General features: G+C 41.3%; 1 protein-coding gene across 2 annotated transcripts in view; it reads left to right on the top strand.

Moving 5' to 3' along the window:
* The first annotated feature begins 7540 nt into the window (after nt 1–7540).
* The window catches only part of HIBCH (3-hydroxyisobutyryl-CoA hydrolase), a 102103-nt gene continuing 94807 nt past the window's right edge, over nt 7541–14836 (top strand). Inside the window, exons 1-2 of one of the 2 annotated variants that reach the window (XM_021703343.1) lie at nt 7541–7667; nt 14531–14573. In XM_021703343.1, the coding sequence (XP_021559018.1) occupies nt 7633–7667; nt 14531–14573 (78 nt within the window). In that variant the 5' untranslated portion in view covers nt 7541–7632. The remainder of the gene's footprint in view (nt 7668–14530; nt 14574–14836) is intronic. The other variant, XM_021703344.2, reaches the window with a different exon arrangement.

The raw sequence follows: 14836 nt of genomic DNA, 5'->3' as shown, positions 1-14836 counted from the left end.
TAATTTGACATGAAATATATCAGAATCAAGAGAAGTATTAAAGCTTTTTCTTCTTTTTAAAATTTTCTTATTTTTTAAGTCAAATGCAGTAGTGAGATGGGGAAAGAGTAGAACAAGGAGTTTGATTTGTAACTTGACTATAAACAATTGAGATAACTCACTAGCTTCAGACCAGCCGTATTAAAGCTTTTCTAACAATTTTATTTGGAGAGACTATTTTATGGAAAAAACATAAGCCTTTCAGTCTTTTTTTTTTTTTTTTAAGCCTTTTAGTCTTCTTTGATATGGTACATTCACCACCTGGTGGCAACTCCCTAGAAATCCAGTGCATGTAGTAAAGAGAAAACTTGTCCAAAAAATATTTTGAGAATTACTTATAAAGAAAAGTATGGTAGGTTTTATGAGTATTTGTTATTTCCTTAAAACTACTTTTTAAAAATAAAACAACTGTTCTCATGAGAAACAATAGAAAATATAAACAATTATAGAAAAGTACTGAGTCACCCATATTTTCACCACCACCTAAGGTTAACTGTTGTTAACATTTGGGGTAGATATCCTTCTAGAATGTTTCTGTGCACATTTTTTTTCTTACAGGAACCATTTTTGTTTTTAAACATTTCTATTTTATTAATGCTCCTATCTTTATCAGCTGCTCTTTGAATCATTACTCTGGGCATGAAGACTGGTTGATGATCTGAGAAATAAGCCATCCTTCCCTGCCAAACCCACATAATCTTGGAAGCCATGAACATCCCCAGTATTCAAATAGATGATTAAACCCTCTCCCCCAATCCCTTATCCAAGGTGGCACATTCACAGCTCAGAAAAGTTAAGGTAGGCTAATCAGATTGCTCTGCTGAGTTCAGAAAATGAGAAATAGATTGGCTAGTTAGCAAATGTGACAAAAGCAGAAGGAATATGTAAATAAATAGCTATTAAAAGCTGTATTGTGAGATGATGTCATGAAATACAGTTGGGATCAGACAAGCCAGGGCAAATCAAAACTTCTTGCAAGTCAAGTAAGTATGAAGGTGCAGAAAAGATACAGGGAGGGGTGTGGGGAGCCAGACATATTTTCTCTGATCCACTGGCTGTACTGCAAAGTGATACTGATAGAACTAAAATCTGATTATGTCATATTTCTGCTTAAATACCCTTTAAAGGTGGCTTCATGAGCCCTTCGTGATCTGATCCCACCCTGCCTCTCTAGTGCCACTATCAGAATCCTGGAGTTGCATGCTCTGTTCTATCTATGCAGAGTTTCCTATGTCTCAAACAGTCACTTCTGAGAAGACTTCTCTGATTTCTAGATTATAACAGGTGGCCTTACTAGGTGCTTCCATAGCACCATGTAATCTCCAAGGCTGCAGGGCCCAACACCTAACATAGTACCTGGATTATAATAGGCCCTCAATGACTAGACAAAGCACCGGGAGAGAAGCAGGCATTTCGCAAGTCTGCATGAGATTGCACGTGGCCAAGAAAAGGGAGATAGAGAAGAAAGGGCACCCAGATGTGGTTCTACTTCTGAGATTTTTCTGATCCAGCTTTGGTGTATGTGGTCCTTGCAGTAACCGCACTATGATGGGCATAGTCCAGTCCCGTTCGTTGGGTGGCACGCACTGCGTAGCACAAACGTACAAAAGGGCAAGGGTACTGGTCAAGATATGGCAGAGCTATGGTGCACTGCAGCGCTGTGAGGGCAGCTCTGGGGTTAGCCTGCAGCAGGTGGTCTCAGCCAAGGGACGGGCAGCCTGATGGCCACCAGGCACATGCCTTCTGGTACACAAGCCCCATTATCTTCCCGAAAAGGACTTGGCTCACTATGAACACATGGCATTGCGGTCTAATGTGGACAGCTGTGGTCTGCTGGCTGGCACGTGCCAGGTTGGTTTTCTCAGTGGCGCCCACCTGGGGTTCTTGGGGCCAGATTGACCAGATTCGCTGACATGGACAGTGGGTGTTTATTGATTGGTTTAGAAGTATTTCAATGTCTTAACAATCATGTGGCCATACTGATGCTTATTTACTGAATATTAACCTTGCAGAAGGGCTTATTTAAGTTACACTGGGCACTGAGCAAGAGGAAAGGGAACGGACCCAGATTTCATTATTCAACCTTGGGCATCTCCAGAACTCTGAGGGTCTATGAGGCCACTCATCCTGCCTATAGTACAAGGGAGAAAATGGTTAACTACCTTAAGAGAAGTGATCTTGGGTCACAAGCTCTACCGTATCTCATACTGTTCACCTTGTTACATATTAGAGAGAATGTTGATACCCTTTGGGATCAATAAGTTGAGATCAGCATGATCATTGGATCAAGATCTGTTTTCTGCCCTGCTTGTTAGTAATAGCTGAGCAATGCCTTGCTTCTTGGCCTCCAGTTGTATGACTCAATTCCTTTTGTTTGGGAAGACAGCTGAGACTCTGTGCAGGTGGCCTATGCGCTATGCCTCCTGTGGTCGGTGCTGGCCAAAGGGTTACACTGAGACCATTACACTTACACAGCCTTGGGTTGGGATCAGTGAGATCGTTCTAGGTCAGGCTTTTCCCCTGGGGCTTGGCACAAAACAAAAACAAAAACAGTGTTGGCTCAAAACACTCTTCCCACAAAAGGCCACTTTTCAAAATTTTCGAAGTTCAGGAATGAAAAGAAGGTGAAACGAGTGGGTTTCAGTACTCTTCCAAGAGGTCTGATAGAAAGGGGTGGAGGATTGAGCCTTAAGACTTCCTACGTAGCTCATGGGTAACGGAGCAGGGTAGATCTGACCAGTTGGCACAGCCTCAGGCTGGTTAGAGTTAAGAAAAGGTACAGCTGCAGAGGCTGTCCTAGAAGTGGGCTATTGGGACGGTCAGAGTGAGCAGCTCATCTCTGGCATTGGAAGAGATCTTTGTCTAGTATCAGGAGTGAGGGGTGGGGGCTTGGCGTGCTGAGGGATCCCAACCCAACAGTAGTGACCTTTTGGCAAGCTTTTCAGAGCCTTTCATTGATCACCAATCATTGTTTCTGACAGGAAAAAGCAGGAGGAGTCACTTCCTTGTCATTCAGTGCTGGTGTTGGCTTCTGGATAATTGCTCACATGTTGCGGGTATTTAATTTGTCTGCGAGGAGCATCTGTGTTTTGACAAATAAAATTTACAACCTTATTTTTCCATACCAGTGCCAGGTTTACACTGATCAAAATACACACAGAGTTATTTGTATACAAAATCTCTTTCCTAATTAGTTAATTAGTATATCAAATTTGTATGGCTGTTTATCATGTTTCCAACACTAGGTTTTTGAAAAATTCAGACAACATATAAGATACAGTTTCTATCCTCAAGGAATGTATAATTCGAGAGAGAAAATTAGCATTCAACAAATAAGCAAGAAATGAGTGATGAAATATGATGCTGATTAGAAGTATAACTCAAATTCAGGGAAAAAAAAAAAAAAGGAACCCAGTACAGGTTAGAATAAGAGGCTATTGCAGGAAGATAAGACTCAAGATAGGTCTTCAGGATGGAAAAATTTTAGAAGAGGATGAAAGAAGAACAGCTTTCCTGGCCTGAGGAATCACGTGAGCCAAGGCACAGAGGCAGGAAATCAACACTATGTCCTTGGGGACATCCAGGAGAGACTGTGACAGGAACGAGGAGGGCAGGTTACATGGGAAATAAATTTGGGTAGTTAAGGCAGAGCCCTGTTTCTGTTGCCTCAAAGGTCAGTCAGTTTGAACTCAATATTACAGACCGCCGCTGTTCAATAATAATGCCACATATGTAATTTAAAACTTTCTATGCCACACTAAAAAAATAAAAAGAAATGGGTGAAGTTCATTTTAATAATATATTTTCCCTAACCCAATATGTCTAAAATATTACCATTTTGACATGTAATCAATATTAAAAATGTTTTATACTGCTCCAGTTGTTAAATTTAAATTAAGGAAAAATTTAGTTCCTCCATTGCATGGACCACAATTCAAGTGTTCAATAGCCACATGTGTCTAGTATTGGACAACATAGCTTTGGACAATTGTGAGATGATTTAGCAGCTGAATAATAAGCCAAAGATACATGGATTTGTCGTCAGTGAATTGAAGGGTGTGATGATTGTGGGAGAAGAGAGAAGTTAGATCTGGAATGAGTTTCATGTGGGTACTAGAATGGTAGTAGTGGGGCGTTAAGAGGATGGGGCAAATCTGAGAGATGCTTCAAGAAATAACTGGCGTGCCTTGATGACTGTTTGGTAATGAGAAAGGAAAAAAATTCGAGAGTAGTAGCCAGCGTCCAAACAGTTCTCAATGATCCCAGCTGCCTATTCATACCCTGGTGTAGTCCCCTCCCACGTTGTACTGGGTGTGGTACGCGTGACCAATAGAATGAGGCGGTGGTGATGCTCCATCACTTCCAAGATTAGGTTATAAAAGATACTATGGCTTCTGTTTTGGTGGTTCTCTCTCTTGGATCACGCACCCTGGAGAAATGGAGCTGCTACACTGTGAGCAGCCCTCTCGAGAGGACCATGTGGCGAGGAACTGAAGCTTGCCAATGAGCCCATGAGTGAGTTTGGAAGGGGGTCCTCCTGCCTTGGTTGAGCCTTCAGATGACTATAGTCCCAGCGAACACCATGACTGCAACCTCAGGAGAGACTCTGAGCCAGAACCACTTCTCAGCCTCTCTCTGATTCCTGAGTCTCAGAATCTGAGAGAGATAATAAATGTTTATTATTTTAAGTTGCTGAATCTTGGGGCAATTTGTAACAGCATTAGATAATGACTACATCAAACAACAATAAAAAGATGACCTAATGTAAAATGGGCAAAAGAATTGAATAGCCACTTTACCAAAGAAGATAATAAGCATACAAAAAAAGTGTTCAATATCATTAGACACCAGGGAAATGCAAATTAAAACCACAGTGAGACACAAATCAACAGGCTAAAATTAAAGATGGACAGCACAAAATGTTGATGAGGATGTGGAGCGACCAGAATTCTTTTATTTTATATTTGAGATCTAGTTCACATACCATACAGTTCACCCATTTAAAGTATACAATTCAATGGCAATCATCACCACAGTACATTTAAAAATATTTTTATTACTCCAGAAAGAAACCCAGTACCTCTTAGCTGGTACCCTCCAATTATTCTACCAACCCTTCTGACCCCTAGGCTACTTTCTGTCTCTATACATTTGCTCATATTAATGAAATTAGCATGTGGTCTTTTGTGCTTGGTTTCTTTCACTTAACATAGCGTTTTCAAGGTTCATCTATGTTGTAGCATGTTTAGTTTTTGTTCATTTTTTTCATTGTCTAATATTTCATTATATGGATATATCACTTTTTTAAAAAAAAGATCTTATTTATTTATTTGAGAGAGAGAGAGAGAGCACAAGCAGGGGGAGGGGCAGAGGAAGAGAGAGAAGCAGACTCCCCACTAAGCAGGGAGCCCGATACGGGACTCAATCCCAGGACCCTGGGATCATGACCTGAGCTGAAGGAATATGCTTCACCGCCTGAGCCGCCCAGGCACCCTGGATATATCACTTTTTAAATTATTTTTTTATTTTTAATTTTTTAAAAAAATATTTATTTGAGAGAGAGAGAGTGCATGCAGGAGCAGGGTGAGGGGCAAAGGGAGAAGCAGGCTCTCCGCTGAGCAGGGAGCCAGACGTGGGGCTGGATCCTGGGACTCCAGGACCATGACCTGAGCCGAAGGCAGATGTTAAGCAACTGAGCCATCTAGACACCCCAGATATATCACTTTTTAAAAATCCATCAGTTGATACACATTTGAGTTGTTTCCACTTTTTGGTTATTATGAGTAGCTATAAACATTTGTGTGGACTACTTTCATTTCTTTTGGGTATGTACATAGGAGTGGAATTATTAGGTCTTATGGTAACTCTATATTTAACCAATTGAGGGATTGCTAGATTTTTTCCAAAATGGCCATAAAATTTTACATTCCCACCAGCAGTGTATGAAGATTCCTATTTCTCTACATCTTCACCAACACTTCCTATTTTCTGCCTTTTTGATTATAACCATCTTAGTGGGTATGAAGTCATATCTCATTATGGTTTTGATTTTCACTTCCTTGATGGCTAATCATGTTGGGGATTTTTTCACATGATTATTGATCATTTGTAGATCTTCTTTGGAGAACTGTCTTTTCAGATCCATTGCCCACTTTGAAATGGAATGATTTTTTTAAATTATTATTGAGTTGTAATAGTTCTAGGTACAAAATCCTTATTAAATATATCATTTGCAAATTTTTTTTCCTATTCCGTGGGTTGTCTGCAACTAGAATTCTTAGTCCAAAATGATATGAACACTTTTGAAAAACATCTTGGGTTATATAATTTGCCCAAGGTCACTAAACTATTAGCATGCTAGGGACAGGACAGGACCGACTACATGATTTGTAGACCTGTCTATAGCAAAAAGAAAATGTGGGACACCTTGTTAAAAAATTGTTAAAAGTAGAACAGGGCCCTTGTAAGCATGGGGCCCTGTGAGTCGCAGGTTCCATGCACATGAAGCTACGGGAACAGGGAAGATTTGAATCTTGGGCTGTTTGACAGGAAAGCTCATGCTTTCCAATAAACCATGCTGGGTTGAATGATCCGTTCATTTTTGCGCACGCTGAATGAGACATGATGGCAATGTCAGATGCTGATGTCAGATATTGATGTTCCAGAGCTGGTTAAAAACTGAATTATAGGTCAGTAGTTCCTTCTCTGATGCCTGTTTGTCTTCTGTTCAGTGGGCATTTGGTAATTATATTTGACCTAAGTTAGAAAAGTAATTTTTCATCAAAGTCTTGATAGTATCTTCTTAAATGTTAACTTGCTAAGACTAATTCCTTTTACTTCCCTCCCTCTGAAATTCTTCACTGAATTCCTTTTTTCTGACAAATGTGTCAATACTTTAGTGGTGATGGAATGTTTGCTGCTGGACATCTGGGTGTATCTGGATACAGAGAAACATTCTTCTGAATCGACTCCTCCTGGATAAGATAAATCTTGATTTAAGAGTAAGCTACGTTTGGAATATAATTATGCTTTCACTGATAACAGTAACTTTCAGTTTTGTTGGTAAAGATTTATTTATTTATTTGAGAGAGGGGGAGGGGCAGAGGGAGAATCTCAAGCGGACTCCCCAGAGAGGGGAGCCCAAGATAAGGCTCGATCGACCATCCTGATCCCAGCCAAAACCAAGAGTCTGATGCTTAATCTACTGAGCCACGCAGGAAACCCTCTAGAGAACAATTTCTTTTCTCCTCTTCAGCCGGCTCCTGCTCCCTACCGCTCCATCAGCCCTGCCCCACCTCGCCCTCCGCCTTCGCCTCAGCCCCGCCCCCCAGCCAAGCCCCAGCCCAGCCCCAGCCCATCCTCTCCACTCGCCCTCAATCCATTTCCTCCCGCAGCGGTTCTCGCCCCGCCCCTCAGCGTCGCGCCGCTGAAAAACATCCCGTCTAGGGCCTCTCTGGCCGCCTGGAGGACTTGTCATCTGTGTCCGGCGGCGCTGGGAGGAGCAGGGCGGCTGTGGGTGGGTCTGACGTGAGGCTACACGAGATTCTCCTGTGCGCCGCTTTCTACTACTTTCGGCTCTCGGGTGTCTTTGCCATGGGGCTGCAGCAGATGTGGAGGCTCGTGTGGAGGTGAGTGAGCGAGCTGTCTAGCGCAGGCTCCTGGGCTGCCGTCGCCGAGGTTGCAGAGGGTCGTGCGCCGGTGGGGACGGTCTGGCCTCCAAGTTTCTAGGGACGCTTGGAGGCCCCTCTTAGAGCTGAGCCCGGCCCCTCTCTGTGTCTCGCTCTGTGTTTAGCACCTTTGCAGCATCCCCTTCGTTTTCTGCCCCTCTGGCTCTTATTTAGCCTTGACGCCCCCCCCCCCCACTACTTTATGTACTTTTGAGCCCCATTTCCTTTCTTCAAAGCTGAGTATAGTTTGGGGGACAGGCAGGGTTTCAACGTGGAGGGATTTTTTGTTGTTAAAGATTTTTTATTTATTTGAGAGAGAATGAGAGAGAGAGAGCACAAGAGGGGGGAGGGTCAGAGGGAGAAGCCGACTCCCCGCTGAGCGGGGAGCCTGATTCGGGGCTCGATCCAGGGACTCCAGGATCATGACCTGAGCCGAAGGCAGTTGCTTAACCAACTGAGCCACCCAGGCGGCCTCAACATGGAGGAATTTTGTGGCATGTTTTGTGCAGCTAACAAACGCTCCTACTTTGGCAGTTGTTGCACCTGCGGCTCGTGGTGTGACTTTATTGTTCCGTTCTGTCGGATGGCTCCAGCCTTAATCCAGGTGTGTGGAACTTTCAGGCTAGTGTTGTGGACACATAACGTGGCTTGGTGGAGTATGTGTGCAAACATCGTGTTTAACTTTTGAAAGTGCTGCTGAATGCTGCTTGAGCTCTGCAAAGGAAATCTGGTAGTAATGAGTTTAGGAAGTTAGGCTGCGTTAGTCTTGAGGCCTACTGCCTGCCCATGTGCATTCAGGTGGCAGCTGTGACCACTTGAAGGGAGAACCGTGTTATTTACTCCATAACTTCAGTTGCTGAGTTCTTTAGCCTTTAAGCTTGCCTTGGGGGAAAAGGATGGAAATGTTTCTTTGGTTTAAGAAGAATAGTCATTTCTCTAGAGATAAGCTCTGGTTGTTTAACATTGTATCCACAGACCTGGGTCTCAATCAATGAAGAAAAATGGAAGAGTTGCTTTCCTTCATTTTTTTAATACCTTGAAATGAGCTGTCCCTGTGTCTGAACAGCTCAGAGAGAGACGGCAAATACTAAGAAAATCACATGTCATTACTGCTGCTGCTTTTTGAAGTTGTGAGTAAATACCAAGTTATTTGAGAAACAAATTGGGAAGACCTGCTAACAAAATTAACTGACTTGGGAAAAAATCTGTCATCCCCAGAATTCAGGCTGGCTTTATTCCACTCCTCATCTCATGGTGCAGACTGATTAGGCGAGTCCTGGACCAGTTTAGGGGTTTGATGAGGGATGCCTTTTTCAGGGCTTTGGAGTGGGTATTGCCCTAGCAGAGGAGAGACCTGAGGCCAGTGTCACCTAGTCTACAATAGCCTAACCCACAAGTGTATTAAGGAATAGGGTGCCACAGAGTGTTTTGGAGAGGAAATAAGGCCTCTGTGCTGTGGTTGACACTGTTGGGCAGTTCCTCTTGAACTCTGGTCTCCCTTGGCTCTCTGGCACTGTCTTTCCCATGTACCTCTCCACTAATTCTTGTCTTGTCATGGTGCCAGTACAGACCCTGGGCATTTTGGGGAGGAGTTCCCAAATAAAGTACCTCTCTGAAGAGAACTCTCAAATTTGTATGTCTAACCTTGATTTATCATAAATGCTAGTGCAAGTCACAACCACCTGAATGTCTCATTTGCACCTCAAGTGTTAATTTGCACATAAGTGTAACCCATACTCATCTGCACTTTCAACTTCTTGGAACTATTATTCTTCTAGATTTTTAAAGTTATCTAAGTTCTTCCATACTCCCAATCCTTATCTCTTCATGCTGATTCGAATTTGAACAATCCTCTCAAATTTTTCAGTTGTTCATTTTGCAGAAACTTGATGGTGGACTTCTTCCCAATTTGAATAGCTTCTGCATGCGACTGCCAGGTTAATCTTGCTAAAGTTCACTTCAGGGCCTGCCATTCTTCTGCTAAGAAGTTCTTAGGGGTGTCTTCCTACTTATGGAATTAAATAAAAATTTCCCAGCCTGATTTCAAAGATTTGGCCCTAATTTACTTAATGAATTCTATAATACTTAGTGTTATATTCTAGCTTCTGGGAGTTCTGGGCCCTTTTGTTACCTTGTAGCCGACCTGGACTACTCGCTCTTGTTTCTTATTAAGGCCCTTGAAGTCCCAAAAGAAAGCAGACAAGAAACAAATATTTAAACAAAAGTAATACTTAGTTACAAACTCTGATAAGTGTCTTAAAGGAAAAGGACAAGTAGGAGAGATTTAGAAATGAAAGAAAGGGGTCGGGAGGCTCTTCAAAGAGGTTGATCTTTTAAGTTGTTAATAGTACTTGCTTTCTCCATCTGCTCTATAGTGGGCTGAACTACACTGTTTTGGTTCTTCTTGAGCTGCCTCTTTTTCTTCTACACAGTTGTCTCCGAAGGCTCAATATTTGATTTCTCTGTTATATTTTTTCTGTGTTAGGAGTCACAGCCCCAAATGCAGAGGCTAAGAAGGAAGCATCTGGTAATGCTGGCTAGACAACAGCAGTGGGGACTGGTAGGAAACTTGTGAGCTAGAGAAAGGGCTCTGTGTAAAGGAGCCAGCTTCTCAGCCCCAGGCAGGCGTTGTTGCCATTATAGAATGTAGACCCAAGGTTTCTATGACTACTACTTTTTCTGGGAAACTGAATTTTTGGTGAAGTCTTTTGATTTTAAATGTCTGGTTTTAAAACACTGCTGACCAGACAAAACACATCCACTAATTTTCAGCTGCAGCTTTTTCATTCCTCAAGGACAGCTGAGACTTTCTTATGCCTCAGTGATTATCTGTGCATTTAACTGTGACATAGCTTCAGTTCTGACTTTTCTTTCAAACTCCAGTCTCTCTGCTTGCTGTTGAATGTTTTCACTTATGTCAATACAGGCTCAAGAAACTGAAAATGGACTTTATATTTCATTCTACAAACCAGCTAGTTTCCTGGCCAGCTTTTTCAGTACCTATAGTGTCTTAGCTACCCTAGCTTGAACTCTTAGAATTGTTATTAACAAAGTTCTTTTCCTTTTCATTGAGTTTTAACTTCATAATATCTCCTAAAAATCATTCCTTTGTTTCTGAAGCTGCTGTTCATCAGTTCATGCCTGAATTGCTTGGCCTTGGGTTTGATTTTTCTGTTCTGTTCACCTTCTATCTTGCCTACTTCTGCTGTAATCTTCATTAAGCACCATTTTCATTATTTCGTCTTAAACAGTTCCATGAAAAGTTGTTTAATTTTGTAAACTCGTGTGTGATTTATTGGAGGATTGCAGAAATCTCCTAAATGATAATGTTCTCATCCTTCCAAGACAGTTGTTTTTAACTTCATCATGTATCAGACTCACCTGGAGGGTTTGTTAAACACAGATTTTTGGGCTCACCCCACAGTTTCTAATTCAGTACGTCTGGGGTGGGGCCAACAATTTGCATTTCTGACATGTGCCCCTGGGATGCTGGTGGTGCTGGTCCAGGAACCACACTTTGAGAACAGCTGCCCCCAAGCAGATAAGTTGACCCTCACCTGAAGGAAGTTAAGTCTAAGAAAGTGATTTAGTAAATTAGCAGTAGGTGGAAGGTGCATGTCCTCTTCCCCTCCACCAGATGGCAGTCCTGGAGCCAACAGGAAGGAAAGGGAAGACCTTCAATTCAGAATTATTTGGGGACTCTGAATACTCAAATACATTTTTGAGATGTAAAAGTTAACAGCAGATTTTAAATAACGGTTGAGTAGAAATTGGAACAAATAACGTTAATATGATTTTAGAGAGTCTGGTAAGGAACTTAGTTGTACTTAGGTTTTTCTGTTTTTTAGCAATTGGTCCAGAGCTTTTGGGATCTTTAAAATGCTGTGCACGGTGCTGTGCACTTGCATTTGGTAGGTTTACATGAACTTTCTTTGAATGAGCTAAAATTCTATCTCACGAATGAAAGTAGGACTTGAAACCAGGTCCGTGTGTCTCTATGCCATAGGTGGTGCTTGAGCTGTTGGAAAAGACTTGCCAGTCTGATAGCACTGTCTTTAACCTTGAACTGGCGTTTGGGTACCGGTCTCATTAGGGAATTCTGGGTTATTCTGGATCTAAAGAAATTAGTGCTTAAATTTTTCATTCTTAATTCAATTTTATCTTTTCGGAAGTTTTTAAGTTCAAAAAAATTTTTTTAAAAAGGTGCTTCAGGATAAATATAGCTCAGATTTTAAAAGTCTATATGAAATCCCTATTTAGAAAATACCCCAAATAAGCTAGTATCTGTCACTTCAGTTTAATTTTTATAAAATATTGATTTTAATGACAGCTTGTTTGTGCTTTGGAATCATTTGGGGGAGCTTCAAACAAAATACTTATGCCTGTGTCCCACCTCCAGAGTTTGAGTTAACTGGTCTTGGGTGTGACCCGGGCTTTGGAATGTTTATTAGAGTTTCCAGGTGATTCTAATGTGCAGACAAGTTATGGAATTACTGGGCTAGAATATTTTACTTGTGGTAAGACCAATTCAAAATACGCTAGTCTAGAAATGTGAAGTGTGACTGATTTAAACAAATCAGCGATTTCCCCTTTTTGGGGGGGTAGTAGTAATCAATTTAATATAAGAGGAAAGTAAGACTCCTGGAAAGATGTATTACAAATATTTTTATAAATCCAGTCACCTAAAATGTAGCTACAATAGTGACAGTGGGCATATTAGCTTTTTTTCATGGCTCAGCTAAACAGTTGTCCCTCAACTCTCAAAGTATCCTTGAAAAATTAGTAAATGGGTGATTTATGAGTTCCCTTTGATAGTATATGTATCTATACATGTGCACGGTCCTTAATCAGCCTGCTGCTGCTACAGATTCCACCTTTGACTTGACTTCATACATCTCAACTTTCACTTGTTAGCATGCATCCCAGTATCTCTTAATAACACTATTTTTATATGCATCTCTCTTCACTATACTTTGAGTTGCTTGAAGGCAAGAGCAATATCTTTTGGGGGACTTTTTTAAAAGGCCTGAATCGTAGGGGCACCTGGGTGGCTTAGTTAAGCGTCTGCCTTTGGCTCAGGTCATTATCCCAGGGTCCTGGGATCAAGCCCTGCAATGGGCTCCCTGCTCAGTGGAGAGCCTGCTTCTCCCTCTCCTGCTCCCTCTGCTTGTGCTCACGCTCTTTCTGTCAAATAAAATCTTAAAAAAAAGCCCGGAGCGTAAAAATACAATTTGATGAATTTTCACAAACCGAACGTATCCATTTCACTGGCACCTGGATCAAGAAAAAAATGATAGTACCAGCATCTCAGAGGCCCTCCTCATGCCCCTTCTAGTCACTGCCCACCCCCATGCTGCTTTTACTTATTTAATTGTAATGTACATGAAGTACTGAAATGTACTATTCTGAAGTCTGTAGCTCAGTTAACTTTTGCATATGTATACAGTCCTGTAACCATCATCTGGATAGAGATAATTTCTGCCACTCCAGATTTCCTCCTGCCCGCCCCCCCCAACTTCCCTCATTCTCCACCATTTGACTTCTATTATTACCGATCACTTTTGCCAAACTGTGTCTTAAGCTTTGTATGCCTAGCCTAACAAAACTTAGAAGTGTGTTATATTTTATAGCTTGCTTTCTTTTGTAATTTCTATCATGACTACTTTCCATATCATAAGTATTTATATATTTTTAAATAAATATTTTTATTGGCTTTGTATTGGTTTTGTATAGATGACCGTTTATAAAATATTACTAGAGGCGACTGGACCAAGTTGCTGCCTGCACCCTTTGCCTCCCCCATCCCCAACCCCACCAAGGTCAATAAAAAGGAACTCAACTTCAACGACAGTGGAGCCCATGAGACCTCGGAAAAATAACAGCAAGGAGCAGTTGAATACATTAATGAAGTACAGAAGGCAGTAGACTTGAACAAGCCAATGAGATTTTGAAAGTAGAATAGACATACAACACTGCTGACCACTTTTTTCAGAAGAGGTTGGAATTGATTGTCCAAATCCTACATTTTTGGGTTAACATTTGTCACTTATCCACAACTGTCTGCACTGCATTATTTGACAAGAGTTGAAGTGACAGAATTTGAAGATATTAAATCAGGTTACAGAATAGATCTTTATTTTGATGGAAAACCTTACTTTGAAAATAAAGTTCTTTCCAAAGAATTTCATCCAAATGAGAGTGGTGATCCATCTTCAAAGTCCACTGAAATCAAATGGAAATCTAGAAAGCACTTGACAAAATGTTCAAGTTAAATGCAGAATAAAGCCAGCAGGAAGAGAGAGCATGAGAGACCCAGAGAGCTCTTTCTCTGGTTTACTGATGATTCTGATGGAGGTGCAGATGAGTTCAGGAGAGGTCATCAAAGATGATACTTGGCCAAATCCATTATAGTGCTACTTGGTTCTTGACATGATGATGATGGAGATGAACATGATGATGAGTGGGAGGAAGGAGAGGAGGATGAAGGAGAAAGGATTAATGGAAGTCTAATGGATTCTAACCTTTTTAAATTTTCTCCAGGCCCCTGGAGCAAGTTACAGTCTTCCCAACTCCCCCACCTCTTGTGTTCAGTTGTTCTGTTTTTTTTGAGTTCCCTTCTCCTACCTTGGTTTTCAATTTATTTTTGGGGGAAATACCTTGAACAGAATACAGTGGGAAAAGAATCTCTACCCTTTTTTGTTCCAAATTCATTTTTTTTTGTAATACCTTTTAGAAGAGGCTAGAACAAAAGGAAATATGGTATTTATACATTGAGACATGACTACCAACGTTACTGTGTTCATTGTATTCTACATTTATTTCAGGTTTAATTCATTCAAAAGAACTGATATCATACTGCAACATTTGGTAAGTTTGGATTTTGTTTTGTTGGCATTGTTAGATTATGATGTGCAAGGTAAAATGTCATTGTTAGGGAAGTAGAGGAATACTGGCAGATTTTGTTGCCCTTCATGCACCATGGTTCCCAATTTTATAGGTCAAGACTTGACACATAACTAGGAGATGGTATAAGGTTATGAATAAGAGCGTGGACCTTCAAGTCAGAATGCTTGGGTTTAAATAATGGGTCCACTACTTAATCTTGGGTAGATTACCTCATCTCTCTCAGC

Source organism: Neomonachus schauinslandi, chromosome 3, assembly GCF_002201575.2.
Source record: "Neomonachus schauinslandi chromosome 3, ASM220157v2, whole genome shotgun sequence".
Taxonomy (NCBI): domain Eukaryota; kingdom Metazoa; phylum Chordata; class Mammalia; order Carnivora; family Phocidae; genus Neomonachus; species Neomonachus schauinslandi.
This window is presented reverse-complemented; position numbering and strand designations above follow the sequence as displayed.